Below are 23150 nucleotides of genomic sequence, written 5' to 3'. Positions count from 1 at the left end.
AGACCAGTCTGAGTAGACTTTGCAAGTTCATTGTCATGCAGCCTCTGAGTGTCAGAGGGAAAATTGAGCCTGAAGGCATGCGACAGGCATGCTTGCAGCTTTACAGCAAAGAAAACAGTCTTCAGCCTAAGCAGTTAAAAATTGGCGCGCATTTTATATAATTTCACAAACCATGTTGCTGGTCGCTTTAAACTAATCACAGGTTGCTAATTATTGGTTTGACAACAAACACCGTTGTTCAGTCACGTTACCTAGCTAGCTAGTAACCTGGTAACTTGACATTTATGTTTAGGCAAATTTGATTGGCACAGGAAGAAAGGAAAAGGGACTGCTACTCGTGCTTCAAAGGTACGATTCATATAGGCCTAATGTAAGCCTAAACTATATCAAATCAATTTCTTTCTGGTGCTCCTTAAATTCTGTTTGGAAGGGAGGGAGAGGTATGTGTCAGTTAACTGAAGAGCAAAGAACGTTTCAGGCAGTGTTTTCCCCTTACTGCCACAATGACATGCAGATCATTATGCATGTATATTCCTTCCTCCCATTCCTCTAGCCAAATCACTGGTCGGTCTAGTCGCCATTCTATGCAGTATTCTATAATACGGTGTGAAGTTCTACTCTATACAACATATTGAATTTCAGTGAAAGGTTTTTAGAGAACTTTTCGAAAAGGGGAAAAGTGTCTGGGGACAGGATGCTAGGCCACTTTTTTTCACCATGGTATCTAATATTTGGACTAGTATTGTGACAACACTATGACAGACTTTCTGTTACTGCATCATATGCCCCTCTGCCTTCAACCTCTGGTTTGGATTTTGCCCAAAGGAAATGGGTTTGTTTTGGTGGTTTCCTGACAGGCTATGGTCTGGTGGTTCCTCTGATCTTGGGTCCAGTTCACCTGGCCTGAGGGGGGGGGGGGGGGGGGGGAATGATGGGGTGCAGATTCTGCTGGGGGGTTTCTGCCTGCTGCCTGTAAGTGTTGTCAACATCACAGTCTAGTTCATGTCTGGTTTAACTGGATGAAAGTTCTGTAGTCTGACTGAACCAACTACAATCAACATGCAAATAAACACCAAAACTTTGCAGAGGAGATTGCTGTTGCTGGTAATCAAGGATGTTGCCATCGTGTGACTATGGTTACCATGCATCTTGAGCCAGGTGGTATGAATGAAGGAATGATTGATAGCAGATCAAACTGCCGTAATGAAACAAAAGATAAAACCAAAACGGTTTCCTCCACTTCCTTAACCCCAGATGGACATATCCACAGTGGAACAGCTATACAACAGCAACTGAACAGACTGCAGGACTGTGGCTCTTGTGGTTTCAAGGGCAATTCTTTCTAAGCAGTCTTGTAAACTTGTGGTATTAAGAATGATTTTAGTAGTCTTGGATTCATTTCAGGGGAGTCCGATTTGAAACCAGGGTCTCATTCACAATGGTGTCCTGAGTACAAACATTTTCACAATAACATTTTATATTCCAAAATAACCAAGAAGTAGTAAAAAAAAAAAAGGTACATTTTCAACAAACCATTACAATCAATCGAAACAATTGCATTCCTTAATTAATTTAACACCAGAGTGCTAAACTTCCCTAGCGGCACCAGGGAATCAAGATGGAAGGAATTTAGCAGGTTATTGCAACAATGGGGCCTTCTGCCTATTATGTCCCTAGGTCCTAAAGCAACATCATCCTCTAGTTTCCTGGGGTTTACCATTATATCCATAGTGCTCTGATTTTATCATTCCTAAAAATAATCCTGTTAATGCTAATGTTTGATATTTACAGTAGATAGATGCTCAGTGCTTGCCTCAATAGAAAAATATGGCTTTTATTTATTGCTTTATGTAAATGTGAACTTTTATACTACAGTTTAAAATGAAATGTGTGTTATGGATATAGATAATATATATCTAGACAAACACATTAGCAGCAATAAGTGAGTAGAGAAGTCCTTTTCATAACTATAGATAAAAGTTGACATTTACATTAAGTTATGAAGTGAGCTCATCGCTGTGTTCACTGTAATGACAATTGAACAGCTGCTGCCAGAAGTCATTCCATAGGAATCCAGTCAACAGAATAGATGGCCTTTTTTGTTAAGACACACTGGGGCGCCAAGTTTTTTTTTTTTTTGTTTAAGCCAGTGTCTACAAAGTGGGTTTGATAAATGAATCATCTGTGAATTCTGTAGGCCTACATCTGGTAAGAGTTTGGAAACCTGATTTGAAAAAAAAGGAAGCGACTTGGAGAGGTATTGCGAAGTGGAGAACCCCCTAAACAGACCGCCACAACCAAGAGCTGATAGCTATGTGCTCACCAGAGCCAAGCATTCTTACCTTCCAAAAAACCTGCAGTGGCCGTGTCCACTTATTTAGTAGAAAACAGAGGCTTTCAGTACCTGCACATAAATCCACACACACAGGCCTACATACAGTTGTTTATAAAGTTCAGGCCTGTATTTGGCCCCATTCTCTCTCCATGGATGATGGTGTAATTATTGCAGGCTTTTCTTTTTGCAAGCATAATAAACATTAAGCAGGGGGAAATATATTGTTTAATGATCAATCATTTTCTTCACTTTGAAGTACAGAATATAAGATCAGCGGCCAGTCAAGAGGGAACTGGAACAATACTCCCTCAGAATGGACATATTGATGTTATTCTTTCAGATTCATTGAGGCGGTTCATTTCCTTTTGCTCGTAATCAAGGAGTCTAGCGACTGTGGAACAAATTAGGATTTGCTATCAAACTCCAATCCGTGTGTGTGTGTGTTGTGTATGAGGCTGTGTTGTGTGCTCCTCCCTCATTTGGCATCTTTGGGCCTAAGTTCATGCTGAGCCCTGTTTGGCTATATATCAACTTTTTAGGTATACCGGTATGGATTTTTACAATAGTCTACAAAGTTAATTTAGCACTTTATCAAAATAAAAGTTCTCTAAAATTGACTACTTCTCTTTCAGTTTGGTTGAGTATAAAACCATCAGAATGGAGAAATCCCATTAAAGCCACTTAAGATTAATTTGTTGCCATCCTAGGGTCCTGCACTACTCAAAACATATTTAGAAATGTAATCATTCAGAAACATAATGTTGACATACCGATATTTCGGCCATATCGCCCAGCCCTCTTGGTGTGGTGGGGCACCATTGCTAAATTACTATTGTTGAAACACTGGGCATATTGTGCTACTTTTTAAATAAAAATACATTTGTTTTTGTTTGTGGCTGCTTTCTCAGTCTTGTCCACCCTCTCTTGCCTGTGTTTTGCGGGAGTCCAAAACAGTGGTGTTGGTACTCCTGTGTATGCTCTAACTGCCGTTGCCTGGCTGTAAATGGGCCTTTATGACAGGAAGGTGGGGGGGGGGGGGGGGGGGAGACAGCACAGTGTTGTATTGTGCTCTCTTTGCCTCTGTCTGGCTGGCCCTCTGTTTGGCCTATGGGCGCGCTCCCTCTTCTCCTAGCTCCCTGACAGACGGAAGGTTATTCCCTGACCAGTTTATGGCTGGTCAGACCACATAAAAGCTCTGCTGTTTCCCAACTGCATCACAAAGGCCCTATTGCTGACATTTCACACTTCCAAAGAGCGAAGTTCACACATCTTATCAGCGATAGAGATGAGCAGATAGATTCCGGTCTAGTAGAACCCCTCCCCACCCCCTTCCCCTCTGCAGTCTGCCTTTAATTATGAGGGCACTGTCATAAGAAATAACATCACTCCCAAGCTCTTTCACGGAATACAAAACAAGTCAATTTTGTGTTTTTTGGGAGTTGTGATGAAGGGTTTATGACGTCAATCCAACAGTGTGTAGTAGTATAACGGTTGAAGTCTAATGCTGTGGGGGGCTTTGAGTGTTTTGGGAGGTTTGAGGCAGGTCAGATTGCCTTGTCAGACAGGTTTTATAGCTTTATCGCTGCTCTAATGCTGTCTGAGTGGCCAAGAGAACCTGTACCCTCCTGAGCTACCTCTAACTGTGTTGCTATTGACCTGAGGTCTCTAGAGTAGACTGTGCTTCAGGGCAACAGGTGGACTGGGAAGTGGCAGTAGATTAAATTACCTGGCCTAGTATGTATTCCTAGACAAGTCTGTTCAATCTAGGCCTCTCCATCCTCCACTCCCACCTTCACCTCAGTTGATCCTGGTTGCACAACTCCTTGCATGCTTTAGATCAGGGATGGGAAACTGCCCCCCCCTTGTAGACCTACTGATTTATTTTTTCCTCCATTATTTATTTGGCTAAAAGCTAGGCATGAATTACCTTGCTGACACTTTCTGGTCAAGAACATAGCGCTGTGATCTTGATCATGCTGACTAATGTTAAACAAGCCTGCTCATTTAGATAAACAGCAGAATTCTTGCTGTGCCATGCAATGGAATTCACCATTCCAGAGTTTCAGCAGAGGGAATAACTTTGTAGTGTTCGCCACACTCCATCACAGATTTCTCTTAGCTTTCAAAATAATGTGTTTTTGGACTGTTAAATTGACCACGGAGATCATTGAGGTTAAGAGTTTTTAGGACATCTCACACACACACTTAAGTTTTTAATGCCTATGTTTTTGGCCTTTTTCTGTCCCATAGCCTTCTACACTTGTGTTGTGCCCAGTACATTGGATTGTGCCCCTGAGGCAGTATGGCTGATTCTGGAGAACGTTAGCCCCAGTCAGTGAGGCGTAACCCCACCCCCTCTACTTGTGACTGTAGAACAGAAGGAAGCTATGGTGTTATCACCAGCTGCTCATACAGTAGGTGTTAAAACACACTGAAACTTATCTGATCAGATAGGCAAGAAAATGAAGGTGAATGAACAAGGGAAGACAAATCTGGAGTTGTATAAACACTCCCTTCTCCTTGTCCTTCCTGAGATTGAGAATACATACAAACAAACACAAACAAACACACACCGTCTGTTTGTTATTGTGGTCTCTGGCACCAGATTTTTCTCTCAAATGTGACCTTTCTTCTCTCTACTCTAAATGGACAACAGCAAACAATGACATGCTCTACATTTCTGTAGTCCTTTTATCTTATACCAATATAACACAGCCTGTTTTTCCTTCTGAAACCTGTTGAGGAGGCATGACAGCAGTCTTCCTCTGAAAGGTGTTTTATTGGTTGTTTGTAATGAGGAGCTCTCCAGTTAAGCTTTATTATCCTCAGTTTGCACTGATCAGGGCCTTGTTAAAGGCTGGCGCTGATTGCTGTGGAAGATTACTGTGGTCGGTGTCGCTCACTGTGCTGCGCTGAGGTGGTGTTCTCAGCTGTATTTGTACCTTCCGGCGCCGCCCAGCCTGGCAGAGGAAACCCGGTGATTTTTCACTTTGCTTCAGTATAATGAGGTAATTGTCTCCTGTAACAGGGACAGCAATTTAGCAATATGTGGTACAATGGCGGTGGGAGGGCCCTGCCAATTATCATAACACACCGCCCTGTCAGGGCTGCCTGCGGGGCACACACACTACCATTATCTCCTCACACACACGTATACTGTAGAGACTGACTTATCTCGGCAGGTAGCCTAGTGGTTAGAGCGTTGGGCCAGTAACCGAAAGGCTGCTAGATCAAATCCCTGAGCTGACAAGGTAAAAATCTGTCGTTCTGCCCCTGAACAAGGCAGTTAACCCACTGTTCCTAGGCCGTCATTGTAAATAAGAATTTGTTCTTAACTGACTTGCCTAGTTAAATGAAGGTTAAAAAAATAATCTCGATGGAGGTAGAGAGCAGGATAGGTGTTGAGACAGAGGGTAAAGAGTGAGGCAGAAACCTGGAAAGAGAGGCATATGTGCAGTGTGGTCTGCTGAGGCTGTGCAGGCAGCCTGCCACCAGAGGAAGGTGCAGGAATGTGGTGCGTCAGGTAAATCTGTCCCCAAACAATAAGAAGAAGCAGCCATCTCGCCACATGCTTGTGAAACATTCCTAGCCCATCTCTCATGTCTGGAGGCAACCAGAGCTGTGTCTCAGATCAGAGACTAAATGTGTGTGTGTGTGTGTGTGTGTGTATGCACATTTGTTTGTGAAAGACAGATTTGTTTCTAAGTGTATTTGACTGACAACACCAATTCTGAACAAGTCCCTATTTAATGTTAGTCTCTGTGCAAGTGAAGTGGTGGCTATTAAATGCACTGTTAGTCTAAACTGCAAATTGACTTGTACACAGATGGATGGCTGTGTATCCATTGTGTAAACCAAGTCAGAATCAGTATTGATTGGGAACCCCTGGAACAGTACCCAAATGGGGCTACAGGGTTGTCACAATGTTATAGGGAGTTCTCACAGTTGGGGAAAACCCCTGTAAAATGGAGGGTCAGGGGGTGGTGGGTGTATCAACAATACTAATCAGTCTGTTCTCTTTATTACAGAAATCTTGGCCACAACAAGCTGACAGCCATTGACGTCGAAGTCTTCTCGAACCTCCCAAACCTACGAGAGCTGTAAGTTCCTCAGACATGATACTCTCTCCTCCCTCTGTTCCCCTTGGCTTTGTGTGTGTGCACTGGGCTCAGCCTTTTAAATGGCCCTCGTTCAGAACAGCACAGTATCGATTGTCAAGCAGACAGATTATCTATGAACGCAGTTCCTCACAAAGTGCTTCCCCTTCACGTCCTAATGGACTGCCCTGTGTGTATGTGTGCTTAGTCTAATGAAATGTTTTCTGTTAGCAGTAGGCCTAGCAGGCTTCCCAATGATAGTATTAGAGGGGGCATCAGTTAAGTCCTTACTGGACAGTACCCTGAACAAACACTGCAGTAGATTGGCATCTCACACATGGAACACTCACCATAATTGTCAGGTCCCTGACTGCTATGTGGTATAGTAGTGTCAATGGACAGAAATTCTGTCACGCACACTCCACATTCTAGCATCCTTGTATGTATTGTCTTGAAATTAGTCCAATTGAGAATAAAGTAGGGCTAGTGGTTTCTATATTAAGCTTTCTCCATCACTTGACACCAGTCAGGCTGAACCCTGGCTTGTAAATATTTGATACACTCAGGAGGGTCGATCTCAACCCAGGTAGGGAGGGCACAGACACTCTGACATCTGTTAGAGCCCAAGCACACACACTAGCCAGACACAGCTTTATCCATCTATGTTTTACTCACATACATTTCTGTTATTATAGGAATGAATCTTACACACTTCAGATGGATACAGTAACACCATATCTATTTCCTTACTACACTGTCAAACCCAAGAGGAAACCTCATGTCGTTACTTCAGTTCCAAATACAACTTGATCAGTCAATTCACAGCAGTATGTTATCTCAATACAATGTTCTGTTACTTTCTCCTTTCAATCCATTATGTCCTCTAACATCATTGCGTCTGTGTTTCCCTCAGGCGCCTGGACCATAATGAGCTGATGTCCATCCCTGATCTAGGTCAGGCTATGTCTAAGATCGCTTTCCTCTACCTGTGAGTACACCTTTCATTTACCAGCATGGGGATGTCAAGCTGGCATCCCACTGTCCTCAAACTGCTTTCCCTCACCGACTTGTCAATGTGTGTTTGAGTGCAAGTTTGGTTATGACCAAGAATCAGGGGCATCAATTGTGTATGGCAGTCGTCATACCCTAGCTCAACACCAACAATTTAAAATAGGCTACTAAAATCATTTCAATCCCGATTTTAAAAGGCAAATGCAGTTTGTCGGGCTGGCTTTAGGACCATGCGGATGGCTCAGAGCTGATGGGCAGGCTGTTTGATGGAGAGCGCATCGACATAGCTGCAGTGAAAAGCGCAACTTTTCTCTCATAACAGTGCAGATGTAGTAGATGGCTAGGTAACTGGCCTGACATGAAACTTAACTGGAGTTTTTAATCCCGATGTAGAAATGCAGTAAATTAGCTTAAATTGTATTTTCTTTTTAAAGAACCCCCGGCAACCCGTTAACTTTGCCATACCCTATGTTAAAAAAATGATGCCCCTGCCAAGAATACTGGTGAGTCACTCATTCTATTTGAATTGCTATGCTATGACGGTAGTATGTCAGAGATGCACTATATATATGAAAGGATGTGGACACCCCTTCAAATTAGTGGATTTGGCTATTTCAGCCATACTCGTTGCTGACCGGTGTATAAAATTGACCACACCGCAATCTCCGTAGACAAACATTGGCAGTAGAATGGCCTTACTGAAGAGCTCCGTGACTTTCAACGTGGCACTGTCATAGGATTTTTGCACTGCTAGAGCTGCCCCGGTCAACTGTAAGTGCTGTTATTGTGAAGTGGAATTGTCTAGAAGCGACGACGGCTCAGCCGTGAAGTGGTATGCCACACAAGCTCACAGATCGAGACCGCTGAATTGCATAGGGCACAAAAATCGTCTGTCCTCGTTTGCAACACTCATTACCGAGTTCCAAACTGCCTCTGGAAGCAACGTCAGCACAATAACTGTTTGTCGGGAGCTTCATGAAATGGGTTTCCATGGCTGAGCAGCCACACACAAGCCTAAGACCACCATGTGCAATGCCAAGCGTCGGCTGGAGTGGTGTAAAGCTTGCCGCCCTTGGAATCTGGAGTGGAAACGTGTTCTCTGGAGTGATGAATCGCTTCACCATTTGGTAGTCCAACTGGCAAATCTGGGTTTGGCGGATGCCAGGAGAATGCTACCTGCCTGAATGCATAGTGCCAAATGTAAAGTTTGGTGGAGGAGGATTCATTTTCTGGAGCTGTTTTTCATGGTTCGGGCTAGATCCCTTGGTTCCAGTGAAGGGAAATCTTAACCCTACAGCATACAATGACATTCTAGACAATTCTGTACTTCCAACTTTGTGGCAACAGCAAGGCCCTTTCCTGTTCCAGCATGACAATGCCCCCATGCACAAAGGGAGGTCCATACAGAAAAGGTTTGTCGAGATCAGTGTGGAAGAACTTGACTGGCCTGCACAGAGCCCTGACCTCAAACCCCTCAAATACATTTGGGATGAATTGGAACGCTGACTCTGAGCCAGGCCTAATCGCCCAACATCAGTGCCCGACCTCACTAATGTTCTTGTGGCTGAATGGAAGTAAGTCCCCGCATCAATGTTCCAACATCTAGTGGAAAGCCTTCCTAGAAAAGTGGAGGCTGTTATAGCAGCAAAGGGGGGACCAAGCTCACACTTACTTTTGGTCATGTAGTGTACATTGATTCCCTCTCTTTAATGGATGTGAAGCATTGACTGTGCTGAGCACTGAGACTAGTGCTCCAGAGTTCTATCCTGGTTACAGTTTGTGAAACTCTGCCTGGAGGGACTGCCTGTGCTGGCATCTCACAGGAGATTTACTGCCCTATTTTGGAAGAGCCGCTGTGTGTGTCACAGCTGTGAGCCCAGTGGCTGACCCTCGACAGACACACAATTGTGACACTATCCTGCTTGCCTGGCCTACAGAGTAAGTCAGTCTTTGTTGTTTTCCAGCCTCCAACAGTTCACCTGTCATGGTGGCTACAGAACATTCTCGCTTCTAGGGATGTAACGATTCAAAACAGTCTTCAAATGTTTAAGATACGAGAGCATCGGTCTACGGATGCCAAACTGATTCAAATGTAGCGTGCATCAGTCAGAAAATCTATTCCTTTGTGACAACTGACTCGTCCTCTCCTTCAGTGTCAAACTAAGCATGTAACGGTTTTGACAGACATTGATCTACAAGTCATTTTGCATGCCGAACAACCCCAGGGAATATCAGAAGCCTAGTGAAATTGCCTACTGTGCCCAGCTTCACATGCTGACCAACACGAGGTAGACTGCTTGTTCTTGATCATGTACATCTGCATGGCACCTTCAGCATTCAAATGCTAAAAGTATTTTTACCCCTTGACTTATTCCACATTTTGTTGTGATACAGCCTGAATTCAAAATGTATTAAATGTTTGTTTACTCACACCTATTTACACACAATACCCCATAATGGCAAAGGAAAAACGTTTTTTAGAAATGTTTGCACATCTTTTGAAAATGAAATACAGATATCTAATTTCTCTAAATATATCTATCATTTCTTATAACCGAAAAGTGTTCACACCCCTGAGTCAATACAATTTAGAATCACCTTTGGTGACCTCCCTGGTCTTTGTGAGGCGTTGGAAAACCTCCTTGGTCTTTGTGAGGCGTTGGAAAACCTCCTTGGTCTTTGTGAGGCGTTGGAAAACCTCCTTGGTCTTTGTGAGGCGTTGGAAAACCTCCCTGGTCTTTGTGAGGCGTTGGAAAACCTCCTTGGTCTTTGTGAGGCGTTGGAAAACCTCCCTGGTCTTTGTGAGGCGTTGGAAAACCTCCCTGGTCTTTGTGAGGCGTTGGAAAACCTCCCTGGTCTTTGTGAGGCATTGGAAAACCTCCCTGGTCTTTGTGAGGCATTGGAAAACCTCCCTGGTCTTTGTGAGGCATTGGAAAACCTCCCTGGTCTTTGTGAGGCATTGGAAAACCTCCCTGGTCTTTGTGAGGCGTTGGAAAACCTCCCTGGTCTTTGTGAGGCGTTGGAAAACCTCCCTGGTCTTTGTGAGGCGTTGGAAAACCTCCCTGGTCTTTGTGAGGCGTTGGAAAACCTCCCTGGTCTTTGTGAGGCGTTGGAAAACCTCCCTGGTCTTTGTGAGGCGTTGGAAAACCTCCCTGGTCTTTGTGAGGCGTTGGAAAACCTCCCTGGTCTTTGTGAGGCGTTGGAAAACCTCCTTGGTCTTTGTGAGGCGTTGGAAAACCTCCCTGGTCTTTGTGAGGCGTTGGAAAACCTCCCTGGTCTTTGTGAGGCGTTGGAAAACCTCCCTGGTCTTTGTGAGGCGTTGGAAAACCTCCCTGGTCTTTGTGGTTGAATGTGTACTTGAAATTCACTACTCGACTGAGGGACCTTACAGATAATTGTAAGTTGTTATATGACTTGTTAAGCAAATCTTAACTCCTGAACTTATTTAGGCTTACCATAACAAAGGGGTTGAATATTTATTGACCCAAGACATTTTAGCTTTTCATTTTTAATGAATTTCTAAAAACATAATTCCACTTTGACATTATTTTTTATTTTTTATTTAACCAGGTACGTTTACTGAGAACACGTTCTCATTTACAACCACGACCCGGGGAGTAGTTACAGGAGAAGGAAAACTAGTTGCACGTCCCTGATCACTCTATTGAAGCAAAAAACCACACCTCAATATAAAACGGCACCCCTGTCAATACACAGCTGGACTCTTCTGCTCCCAATTTCTCCAGTTGTGCTATTTACAAACAAACCCTGTTCTGGGGGACTACAGTAAGCTTCATAATGTAAAATAATTATTTATCTTGTAACATATTGCACAAGTCTACTGAAGATGTATATAAAAAAAAAATGGCTACAAATATTCTCTAACGAATCGTACTGAATTGTTTCAAACTAAAACGTATCGTTCCTGTATCGGAGCCCATGCATCGAATCGTCTTGAAAGTGAAAGATGCACATCCCCACTCTTCTCACTCATCCTGAAACAAGAGAAAGCCCTCTGGCTCTGTCTCAAAAGTTAACGTTAAAGACAGTTTGCAGCATGTCTGTGTGTTTGTATTACACCTCTAACACCCACTTTCATTCTGTCACTTCTGTGTTAGTAACGGTACACAGCAGATTCCTGTAAAATGCACCATCACTGTGTATCACTTTCAGTCTTTGTAATAGTCATCCCTGCCTCTCCCTGTGTGTCACTCATCAGACCCTCAAATAAGCTGTGTAGTGTGCTCACTGTAACTCAGTCATCTGATTAACATCTGACTTATGACAATGTCTGAAACTCATGTCCAACATTAGGATATGTTGGAGGTTGACTTTGAGTGTTTTCATTGCCTCGAACAGTAGTCTGCCTGATTCTAGGTCACTGTAAAGCCAAGGTTTATAGTTAGCTGTTTGAAATGAACGCTAGTTCAGCAGGATGTGTGTAGCTCTACTTGCTTCTTTTTTTGGCCTGATTCTAAGCCTGTTGCTACGGGAAGCTCAGTGCATGATGGGAAGATGCATATCTTTCCAATGCTGCACAGCTGAAAGCATTTGAACCTGCAGCTGGAGCTGTCACTCACAGGGCTTACTGTAAAAAGGTGACCGGGAGGCGTGGTGGATGGGAAGAGGGCTGGCTCAGGATGACATCACCGTTACCGACACAAGGGGGGAGTACTGGAGCTCAGTTTGCCCACGAGTAACCCCATCGCCCCCCCCCCCCACACACACCTTGTGCTCTGTTTGCCATTGCAGATCTGGCTGGATGGCAGTGCAGTCTGAATTCCTCTGCCGGTGCTGTGTGAGACTGTAGCTGCAGGGAGAGAGAGAGGGTGTTAGAACAGAGGGTTGTCTGTCACCATTCCCTGGCCTGTGCTGTCTACTCCCTGGGCCTCTCCAACAGACTGTTGTTTCTGAGGCAGCGTATGGTGACATTGAAGCATGGTGCCAGACCAGACTCTTGTTTTCTCTCGCTCTCTCTCAATCGTTCTCTATCCCACACACCCTGCGGATCTTTTGATCCTCTCACTTGTGGAGTTCATCAGGCTGATAAGCCAATCAAAGCGGCCCAAACCAGCTAGTCTGTGTGGCCGCGGGGCTTTGGCTTGGATTAATCACTGCTCTCAGATCAGTCAGTCAGATCAGCTCCCACCCTGGGGCTAGCACACTCCCATAATGAACCTGTCATCCTGCTCTCCCAGAATGTAGCATGGCTCCCATGCTCCAATGTCACTGCAGGCCACCAAACCCCAATAGAATCACATGGGCCAGGGGAGAGTGAGACTTTTCCATTGTCAGGCATCCACCCTTCCCACATCAGAGAGGTGTCAAAAGAACTCCATGAAAATCACATGATGGTTAATGGGCCGATATGATTTAAAAGAACTGTTCTTTAACCTGGGCAGTAGTGTTAACTCTTTTTATTATCAACACCCTCAACATCAAGGTGTCAAAACTGACTGTAGGAAAATCCAATGGCTAAATGGGTTGATGAAATTTGGATTGAAGGGATCTGTTGAATGTACCCCCAGAGTCAAAGATCCCGTGTGTCTCAGTTGGTAGAGTATGGCGCTTGCAACGCCAGAATTGTGGGTTCGATTGGGGGACCAGGGGACCAGTACGAAAATGTACACACGCACTTCTGTAAGTTGTTCTGGATAAGAGCGTCTGCTAAAGGACTCAAAATGTAAAGAGAGGGGGGAAAGCCAGCGCTTTATAAATGAACCTATTGTCTGCATCCACCCTACCCCGTCACCACCTCTCGTCTCACACCTCCTCTGGTTGTCACACAGCTGGACTATTCTGGCCGTGGGAGGATTGGCAAGAGAAGCGAGAGAATGAGGAACTGGACTAGGAAGAAGAGGGAGAAGAGAGGGAGAGCTCAACTGTTGTGGTCAGCATCTGAGAGACAGCGAGAGAGAGCCTCTCCCTCCTGTTTCAGACAACTCTGCCTAGTTCTTCCCAGCAAGGGTCAGCAGCTGTTGACCCCTAGTCCCTATCCCTCCTCATCCCCTCCCTCCCTCCCTGATCAGTAGAGCTTGAGTTCTCCCCATCAGACAGTCTCCCTCCACTCTGCTGCTGCTCCCCAGGAGCTTCCTGTAGGGTCAGGAGGGAGAGGAGAGGGGCAGGGCCTGGGCTGAGGCTCATCCTTTACTCTTTACACCACTGTTTATTCAGGTGGGCTCTGGACTGCAGTGGGAGACCCCCCCCTATGGCGCAGGGTAAACGCCCTACACAGTCTTATTTCACCATCTGTGTGTGTGTGTGTGGGGGGGGGGGGGGGGGGGGTGACCTTGTTTTGCTGCAGTTTGACTGGTGAAACACCTGTCTGGAGACACCAGAGGTTTCAGGCTGGGTCTGGGAGTCGACTCTAAATTAGGTTCCTTGTGTTGACTTTGTTTTACTCATGGACTTGATTTGAAATCAAATGTAATGTTATCTTCAATTAGTGAAGAGACTTGGCGGGGTAAAATGTCCATAGGGGGAGCAGCAGGGGGAGTGAGACATGAATGAAACAGTAATAACAAATATACATATTTTATAACTGTAACAAGGATAAATGTCCAATGGGGGGGTGAGGGCAGGGTAAGTGTTTTGTAACACTAGCCGGGGTGTCAGGGAAGTGCTACCATGGCTGCGGTATGGTTTTCATCCCTGCTCGGATAACACTGGCCTTCACTAGCTCCGCCTTCCTCCCCACACACACACACATACAGACGGCCGCGCTGACAGACAGACGTACACACGCTGGCAGGCTGAGGAGTTGACCATTTGGTCTACCAAAAGGAAGTCTGGGTCTGTGTCCGGTCAGTGTGGATTTGTCTGTTTGTATCTGTCTGTGCACGTGTTTGTGTATGTCTAGGCCTCTATACGTCTGTGGGTGTCGATATGCGTGTGTGTGTTGGCCCTGTGCTGGGTATAGGTAAACAGGGAAGTGACTGAGATTCCTGTGCAGCTCTGTCCATCCGTCTGTCAGGCTGCAGCCCTGAAGTGGATCGCTCCCATCTCTCCCAGCCAACACCAAAATAAATCACAGATGTGGAGAGAGACTGTGACCCATCATTCCTGCAGAGAGCAGGCCAAAATAAAAATGTGCTTTGTAAAAACTTCTTTCTGAGGCCTCTTACTCCATGGTTAACTGGACTGTCAGGGGGGTCAGAGTTAGACAATATAAGTCCTTTCATCTAGCCAAGTCGTTCTCCATTTGATTTGGAAGTAGTCGGTTACAATTATCACCAATAGAGTCCCACAGTGGCGGTGTCGTAGGGCTGTGTTTCATGTAGGCTTACCCTGGTGGGACGTTTTGATAACCATGTAAATCTTTCTCGGACAAGGTGACTTCTAAATATATTCGGCTCAATTCACTCTGATTCAAAAATGATAATTAGCATTGAAGTAGACATGTAAAATGACAAATCCCTGCAAGCTCCTGCACATCATGTCTAGCAGACACCTTTGCTAACAGGTATTGTGTCAATTTGAAACTTGCACAAGACAGTTCACAGAGTTGTCAATTTATTCATTACTACATTTAGCTAACATTAGATGGTTAATCCAGGGATTCTCTTACCTTTGCCTCGATTCGGCAGTCTCATCCAGATCATCATGACATTTGTAGTTCTTTGATAGCCACATTAGCAGCTAATTAGCATTTCATTTTTGGGGGGTAAATACAGTGCATTCGAAAAGTATTCAGACCCGTCGACTTTTTCCACATTTTGTTACATTACAGCCTTATTCTAAAATTGATTAAATACATTTTGTTCCTCATCAATATACACAAAAATACCCCATAATAACAAAGTGAAAACAGGGTTTTAGAGACTGCAAATTTATAAAAAATAAAAACAATTATTTACAAAAGTATTCAGACCCTTTGCTATGAGACTTGAAATTGAGCTCAGGTGCATCCTGTTTCCATTGATCCATCCTTGATGTTTCTACAACGTGATTGGAGTCCACCTGTGTTAAATGTAATTGATTGGACATGATTTGGAAAGGAACAGGAACCTGTCTATATAAGGTCCCACAGTTGACAGAGCAAAAACCAAGCCATTAGGTTGAAGGAGTTGTCCGTAGATCTCCGAGACAGGATTGTGTTGAGGCACAGATCTGGAGAAGGGTACCAAAACATTTCTGCAACATTGAAGGTCCCCAAGAACACAGTGGCCTCCATTTTTAAATGGAAGAAGTTTGGAACCATCAAGACTCTTCCTAGAGCAGGCCGCCCGGCCAAACTGAGCAATCGGGGGAGGGAGGCCACTTGGTCAGGGAGGTGACCAAGATTATCTGGTCTGATTAAATCAAGATTGAACTCTTTGGCCTGAATGCCAAGCGTCATGTCTGGAGGACATGCTCCTGAAGCAGTGATACTTGGCACTGTACTCTCTCTTTGTTCCTGAGTAGGTTTGGAAAAGAAGAGTGTGTTTGCTTTACTGCTGCTTCTAAAACAAGCATCTAAAGACTAGGAGCTGTGTTCTTCTCCTGTTTCTCTCTTCATGTTTTCCTTCATCTTTGCCCCTGAAGTTTTCTAACAGCGGTTGTGGTTGTTTATTTTCAGACACAATAATAAGATCCGTGCCATCGATGGAAGGCGGATGAGAGACCTGGTCTCCATGGAAACACTGGACCTGAGCAGTAACGACATCACAGAAGTCAGAGGTCAAGGTTTCCCCGCAGGCCTCCAGATCAAAGACCTGTAAGATCATCCCATTTCTTCTTATGTCAAACATTCTTCCTACATTTCTCATCTAATTGTAAATGTTGTACCAATGTTATCAATGTATGTCTTGGATCCATGACAGTGTGCTATGCTGTCTTCCAGGTACCTGAGCAACAACAAGATCCATCTCCTGGAGGCCGGTGCTCTGGACCAGCTCTCTTCGTCCCTCCAGGTTCTCAGACTGAGTCGGAACCGCATCTCCCAGGTCCCTGTCAAAAGCTTCCAGCTCCCCAAGCTGACCCAACTGTGAGTACTGTTTCATACCACTTCCAGACACCTCTCAGCTCACTTAGGCACATGTTTGTTAAGTCTCTCTACTCACCTCCTAACCTATCCTCAACCATTGTTAGAGAAACAACCAAATTGACCCGTGGCCAGTTAAAGACACAGTGTACAGTACCCATAGTCCATGACCCCACCGATGTTAGAGGGAAAATAACTTTGGGAAGTTAGACAAAATCTAAAGAGGCTGACTCCTTTGACACCGTCCCATTTATTGAGGAGAGTGTAGCAGCATTAGTAAACATCAGACCAATACCATGGCTGTGTTATGGCCTCTGTCCTCTCTGAGCCATGCTCTCTGTCATTGTCTCCCCTGTCCCCTGCAGCATGGGGCTAGGGCAGACCCATCCTTACCTCAACACTCCCACTCTGGGGAGTAAAGACGCATGTAATGATACTCTCCTCCATTGTAGACAGGGCTCCCTTCTCTCCACAGCCCTCCCAGTTTCCCCAGGTGGGTATTGTTCAACAGGTGGCCCCGGTGACACTATCTGTGGATGCTTGTGGCAACATTGAGGACACACAAAGACGCTATGTGGATGTTTATTGTTCAGCTATGCTCCTGGGCTGTGATGTTAAACCTCACACGCCAGGGGCACAGATTCACTGGTACGAAGCTATCAGAAAACTCTTCTGATACAGAAGGCAAAGGTTTTTTTTCTCCGGGGGGGGGGGGTCATTTGTCTTTTGTTTTTTTACCTTGTCCCTGAGATGACACTGAGCGGTTAGCTGTATACAGTATGTGCCGGACAGAAGTAGCCTTCTCGGTTTCAGAAGTGAATGCAGATGCCCTGCCCTTCAAAGCATGTGTGGCTGCAATCCAGTGCTGTTTGAATGTAGTGGAAGAGATGGGTCCTTTAGTTAACCCTAGCATGATTACTGAATGTTTGTGATCACGTGGTGCGATGCCCAGGTCAGAACTGGACCCTGTTCTGTAACCCAAACCTCACCTCAGCCATTGGGAGTACACATCCCTGGCTTCAGGGGGAATAGATATCACCGTGTAATGCCACTTATGTTTTTGTGGTGCTGCTAAGATGTGTGTTACAGTATTACTTTACAGGGTTTTCCTGTAGGACCATACTTCTCTTTCTATCATCTCTATCTCTCATCATCATCATTGCATCTCTCTCTAACTCCTTGCTGGGTTGTGTTGTCCTGTCCTCCAGTGAGCTGAACAGGAACCGTGTGAGGCAGGTGGAGGGGCTGACCTTCCAGGGCCTGGCCAGTCTGGAGGTCCTCAAGCTGCAGAGGAACAACATTAGTAAGCTCACCGACGGAGCCTTCTGGGGCCTGGCCAAGATAAAAGTGCTGTGAGTTACAGAAACATACCGCTCCCAACTCCCTGCCTGGCCTTGAGGACTGGCTGTCCTCAACTGTTGTTAGGATCACTTTCTCCTACGCCGCTCGTATTACTTTCCGCTCTTAACAATTGTTTCACAAGCAACTCTATGCTCTATAATTGTCCATTAACATTGAGCTAAACTATGAACCACAATTGGACTACATGTAATGTCCAATATCCTGTCATACCAAACTACATTACCCATGATGCCTAGCCTGAAGCTGTTTGTGACCTCCTCCCCTGCAGTCACCTGGACTATAACAGCCTGAGGGAGGTGAACAGTGGCTCCATGTATGGCCTGTCTTCTCTTCTGCAGCTCTTCCTCAGCTACAACTCCATCTCCCACCTCAACCCAGATGGCTGGAGGTTCTGCCAGAGGCTACGAGAACTGTGAGTAGCACATCAGAAACCTCCCAACCCCTGTAAACCAAAGCACCAAAACCCTCCCAACCCTTGAAAATAGAGCACCAATTCCTGCCTCATCCCCAACCCCTGAGAAACAAACAAAAATATTAATCTCCTATTCAGCCCCCAGATATGGACCCCAAAGTCTTACCCATGCCTCCAACTTCAAACCCCCTGTCTCTTCTTGTTGATCCCCAATCACAACCCTAAGAACATAACCCTGAATCTGTTCCCCGCTCTGCCCCTCTCCGTACCATCATGAAGCTACATGGCTCAATACCACACGCTCCTCTCACTATAAGCCTGTTTATCCCATAATGAGCGGTAAGATTGACAGTACTTAAGCCCACGCAATAGTGTGTATTCACATCTCTGTCAGGTTGGTAGAGAGTGTACAACCCTCTTGGTAGGGATACTGTGGTAATTGCAGCGGGATCTCCCTGTCTAGTGAAGGAGAGAGACTCTGTTTACACTAATGTAGAGCTCAGCTCTGCTCAGGCGTCGCTAACCACATGGCTGCCTGTCTGGGTACTGTGTGTGAGAGAGACAGATTGCTCTGCATCTGTGTTGCAACTCAGTGCGAGTCCGGGTTTCTATGATTTTTATGAGTGTGTCCATGGTGACTGTGATATCAGTGGGATAGTGGCTTGGTTAGCTCTCAGGTGTAGAAGAGTGGCTGTCTTTCTGACCTGCCTGTTATTACATTCCGGATGAGACGGCAGCCTGCCTGACGGGGCATCACAGAGACTGGCCAGTGGCCACACATGACCACACTAGACCCCTTCAGAGAGGCACAGCCCAGACACTCACACAACAGACCATTTGACCATGTGTGCTGATAAAGAAGACATATTTATCACCACTGACGCACAGTGTACCTACTTAAACAAGACCATAACTCTAGGAAAGACATCAGAGAAGTGTCCAACTGGAAATTTACACAATTTGTAAATGGTTTGTGTCTTGACTCCTTATCAAGCATGATAGGAAACTGCTGTGGATGAACAGATATTGAGCCAACGCCACAGTGGAAAAATACAGCATCTATCCAAAGGCAAGAAGACATTGAATAAGGCCATATAAAATAGAGAATAATGACGTTAGGTTACCTTAGTGCTGTGCCATCTTGTCCGTCTGGTCCATGCCTGACACTGCATGTATTTATTTTTCATTTCCTCCTGTAGGAGTCTGTCCCATAACAACCTGAGTCGTCTGGATGAGGGTAGTCTGGCGGTGCTGGGGGACCTCCACACCCTCCGTCTGGGGCACAACTCCATCAGCCACATCACTGAGGGGGCCTTCAGAGGCCTCAAGGCCGTGCGCCTCCTGTAAGTCCTCCTGAACGCACCTAGAGCACACACAACTATGGTTCCACACTGTAGACTCATCCTGTTACTAGTTTAAAGGTCCAATGCAGCTGTTTTTATTTCAATATCAAACCATTTCTGGTTAACAGTTAAGTACCTTACTGTAATAGATTTCCATTACAATTGTCAAAACATTGCCTTTAGCAAAAAATATATATCTCAAGCAAGAATTTAGCTAAGACTGTCTGGAAGTGGTCTGAATGGGGAGGGGAATACTGTATACTAGCTATTATTGGCAGAGAGGTTTGGAACTCTTTGTCTATTAACCAATTTACCATGGAAAGCCTAAACTCCCACCCATGCAAACTTGCTGATTAGAAGTTCCTGTGTAGATTTGTATTTTAAACCAGCATCTATCAGGAAATAACACTGATCAAATGTTTTCACACTTTTACAGTGTTAGTTTCATCAGTTGTTGTACAAAATGATATAAAACATAGGAAAACAGAATTTTGACTGCACTTGGCCTTTAAGAACAATTCAGTTTATTCATGTGCATTCAATATTCAATAAGGCTTTATTAAGCCCTTCTGGGGCCAGTTACAACGTGGAGTTAGCTGTTTACTTCTCTGACCATTGCTTTTAAACAGATCTAGTTTGTATTCCTGCATATTCACGTGTATCTGTTTGAGGTGTGCATGTGTCACTATTGTCATGTTTTCATTCTGTGAGAACTTTTATTCTGGTGCGTATGTTCTCGTCTTCCCTCTTTTCGGTCGTTGATTCCCATCGATTTTGGATGCACATGTGTTCCCTGTCCTCTGCCTCCCTGTAGATTCTTTGCCTTTTTAAACAGAGCAGGGAAAAGCAGTATGGGAGACTTCTCCCCCCACACCCTTATGCACACACCTTGAACAGGAAGAAAGAGAGGAAGAGGGAGGCTGGGGGTGGGTCCTTCTGCTAATTTCTTTTTGGCCCAGGATCTTCCCAGAGAGCCAGAGAACAGAGTCAGACCTTTGCTTTGGAGACGAGGCCTTTCTCACAGGGGGGTGACAAGCCAAGGCGTATATAGGCCTTTCTCTGCTGGCACAGGGGGAGCGTTGGGCTGGGGGGAGGGGGTTCAGCTGTGTGGATAGGCCCTCTGTTTGGCTTCCCTCTCACCCGCTCTTTCTTTCTTGGCCTTTTCTTTCTTTCTTCTTTGCTTTGTTTTCCGCTCTCCCGTTACCTCTCTTTGCGTTCTAATTGAATTTTTTACTTTTCCCTTTTATGCTCACCCCTTCCTCTCTCTCCTTCCCTCTCTTTCCTCCCTTCTTTCTCTCTGAGGCAGGTCTAATCTAATCAGTGAAGCGCTGGGTAGGCGTGGGCCCAAGCAGTAAGGGAGCTGAGGCAGCTTTAATTGGGCAGCCACTGCCTACATTAACAAGGCAACGGCCATTCACACTCAGCCAGCCAGAAAGAATAGGGAATTGGCAGCTGAGTCCGGCCATGGAGGCAAAGTAACCAAAAGGAACCAAAGGGGTTGAGGGAAGGACTGAGGGGGGTAGGGGAATTATTATTCAAATGTTTCCTTTGCCCAGATGACTTCAACAGTTACAGGGTTTTCTCTGCATAGAAAAGTCTTTGGTGGGCTACCAAAGTGTTTTTCGTGACGCCTTTTCTGGGGGGGTGGGGGGTTCAGGATGGGAAAAGGTTTTCAGTTTTAAAGTTAATATAAAGTATGTAAAAAATATTTTAGATGTTTGAGTCACTCCGATAGCCTAAGTCATAGCAAAATGTGTAGAAGAGCAGGAAATTTGCTTTAAAACTGCACATTTTTCTCTTAGCCTCATGGCAAAATGTGTATAATTGCAGGAAATTTGCCTTTAAAAAAGCAAAAGGTTTCCACTACGCCCACCACCTAAGCTGCATTTTGATGTAGAAAACCCCCCGAGTTAGAAGTAGTGTGTCAGAAAAGCTAATTAATTGCGTTCAACCACAGGTTGGTGGTGCCTTAATTTGGGAGGACGGGTTTGTGGTAATGGCTGGAGCGGAGTCAGTGGAATGGTAACAAGCACATGGTTTCCATGTTTGATGCCGTTCCGTTAGCGCTGTTCCTGCCATTATTATGAACCGTCCTCCCCTCAGCAGTCTCCACTGCATTCAACATGCGTTGAGAAACTTCCTGGCAGACTCAAAGTGAAATGTTTTATTTTATTGAGTCTCATTCTGGCTTGACATGGATAAGGTTTTCACTCATTAGGCTTTGAGACTGTGCTGGGACTGACATACCTGCCACCACACTGCCTGGCCAGACCAGGCCATGCCCACTGACTGTCTAAATCTTAAGACAATGTGTGCCCGCCAACCCCTCCATGCTGTTATGAATTATACATGTGTATCCCTGTGTTGGGCTGTGTGCCTTCACCCCGCTCCTTCTCACAAAGGAAAGAATGTGCTTGGCTGGCAGAGCAGATCAGCAGAGAGGCTTGCTCTTTAGACCAGGTGCAGGAGGGGTGGAGGGGTAACCCGTGACTTCCAGCCCCATCTCTGCCAAGGCTACACAGTGCTCCAGCTCTGGCAGCCTGTTCTGCTCTCCTCCTCCTCTATCTCTCTTATCCCTTTTCTCTCTCCACAGGGAGCTGGACCATAATGACATCTCAGGCACAATAGAGGACACCAATGGGGCCTTCTCTGGACTGGACAGCCTCAACAAGCTGTGAGTATCCCCCCTCCTCCTCTCATCCCCCCCTTTCCTCCATTCCCCTCTCCCCAGAACCGGTCCCTTCAAGCTGGCTGCCCTGCCACTGGTTGATGATTGTCCTCAAATCTTCAGTCCAGCGTGAAGGGTTTTCCATTGCAATCCAATAGTTTCCTCTGAGGAGTATTGCCTACCTATAGCTTATATCTAGTTCTCCCAGACCTGGCTTCAGACAGGACCAACTCCATCTCTCCCAGACCTGGCTTCAGACAGGACCAACTCCATCTCTCCCAGACCTGGCTTCAGACAGGACCAGCTCCATCTCTCCCAGCCCTGGCTTCAGACAGGACCAGCTCCATCTCTCCCAGACCTGGCTTCAGACAGGACCAGCTCCATCTCTCCCTTACCTGGCTTCAGACAGGACCAGCTCCATCTCTCCCTTACCTGGCTTCAGACAGGACCAGCTCCATCTCTCCCAGACCTGGCTTCAGACAGGACCAGCTCCATCTCTCCCTTACCTCTGGGCCTCACACGTCATTTGGAAGTGTAACACTGAGAGATGACTTTAAAAGCTGCTCCAAGTTTTATTAGGCTTTTTCATGAAGCATGCAGGTTCATATTTTAACGGCAACAGACTTGAAACTTGAAACGAGCATGAATCTGGTTTTCATTTGGTTTACCAGACTCTCAACTACAATTGTGTCCAAGTTCAGAGTGTCTGTTGGTGGGAATTGAACTGCCTTGACGGTTAAACGATGTCAATTTGTTGTGATCTCTCGTATAACTATTAAACCACAGCACAATGAACATAGTGGGCCCTAAATAATCCTGGGATAAAAGATGGTGTCCAACCAAGGCCGTTCCCTGTGAGTGCTAGCCTATTGAAAGGCTTTTCTATCAGCCTGCAGGATATGAGTCTCAGCAGCTCTGTCGGTCTCTAGCCCTGCTCCTCTCTCTCTCTGCTCCACGGCC

At 45.5% G+C, this 23150-nt stretch overlaps 1 protein-coding gene across 1 annotated transcript in view; it reads left to right on the top strand.

Moving 5' to 3' along the window:
• Positions 1–23150, top strand: part of lrig1 (leucine-rich repeats and immunoglobulin-like domains 1) — a 41969-nt gene that overhangs the window by 9045 nt on the left and 9774 nt on the right. Inside the window, exons 2-9 of the mRNA XM_039009077.1 lie at positions 6364–6435; positions 7346–7420; positions 16001–16138; positions 16265–16408; positions 17614–17757; positions 18036–18179; positions 19379–19522; positions 22116–22196. Coding sequence (XP_038865005.1) covers positions 6364–6435; positions 7346–7420; positions 16001–16138; positions 16265–16408; positions 17614–17757; positions 18036–18179; positions 19379–19522; positions 22116–22196 — 942 coding nt within the window. The remainder of the gene's footprint in view (positions 1–6363; positions 6436–7345; positions 7421–16000; positions 16139–16264; positions 16409–17613; positions 17758–18035; positions 18180–19378; positions 19523–22115; positions 22197–23150) is intronic.

The sequence above is a fragment of the Salvelinus namaycush genome, chromosome 2 (genome assembly GCF_016432855.1).
Source record: "Salvelinus namaycush isolate Seneca chromosome 2, SaNama_1.0, whole genome shotgun sequence".
Taxonomy (NCBI): domain Eukaryota; kingdom Metazoa; phylum Chordata; class Actinopteri; order Salmoniformes; family Salmonidae; genus Salvelinus; species Salvelinus namaycush.
This window is presented reverse-complemented; position numbering and strand designations above follow the sequence as displayed.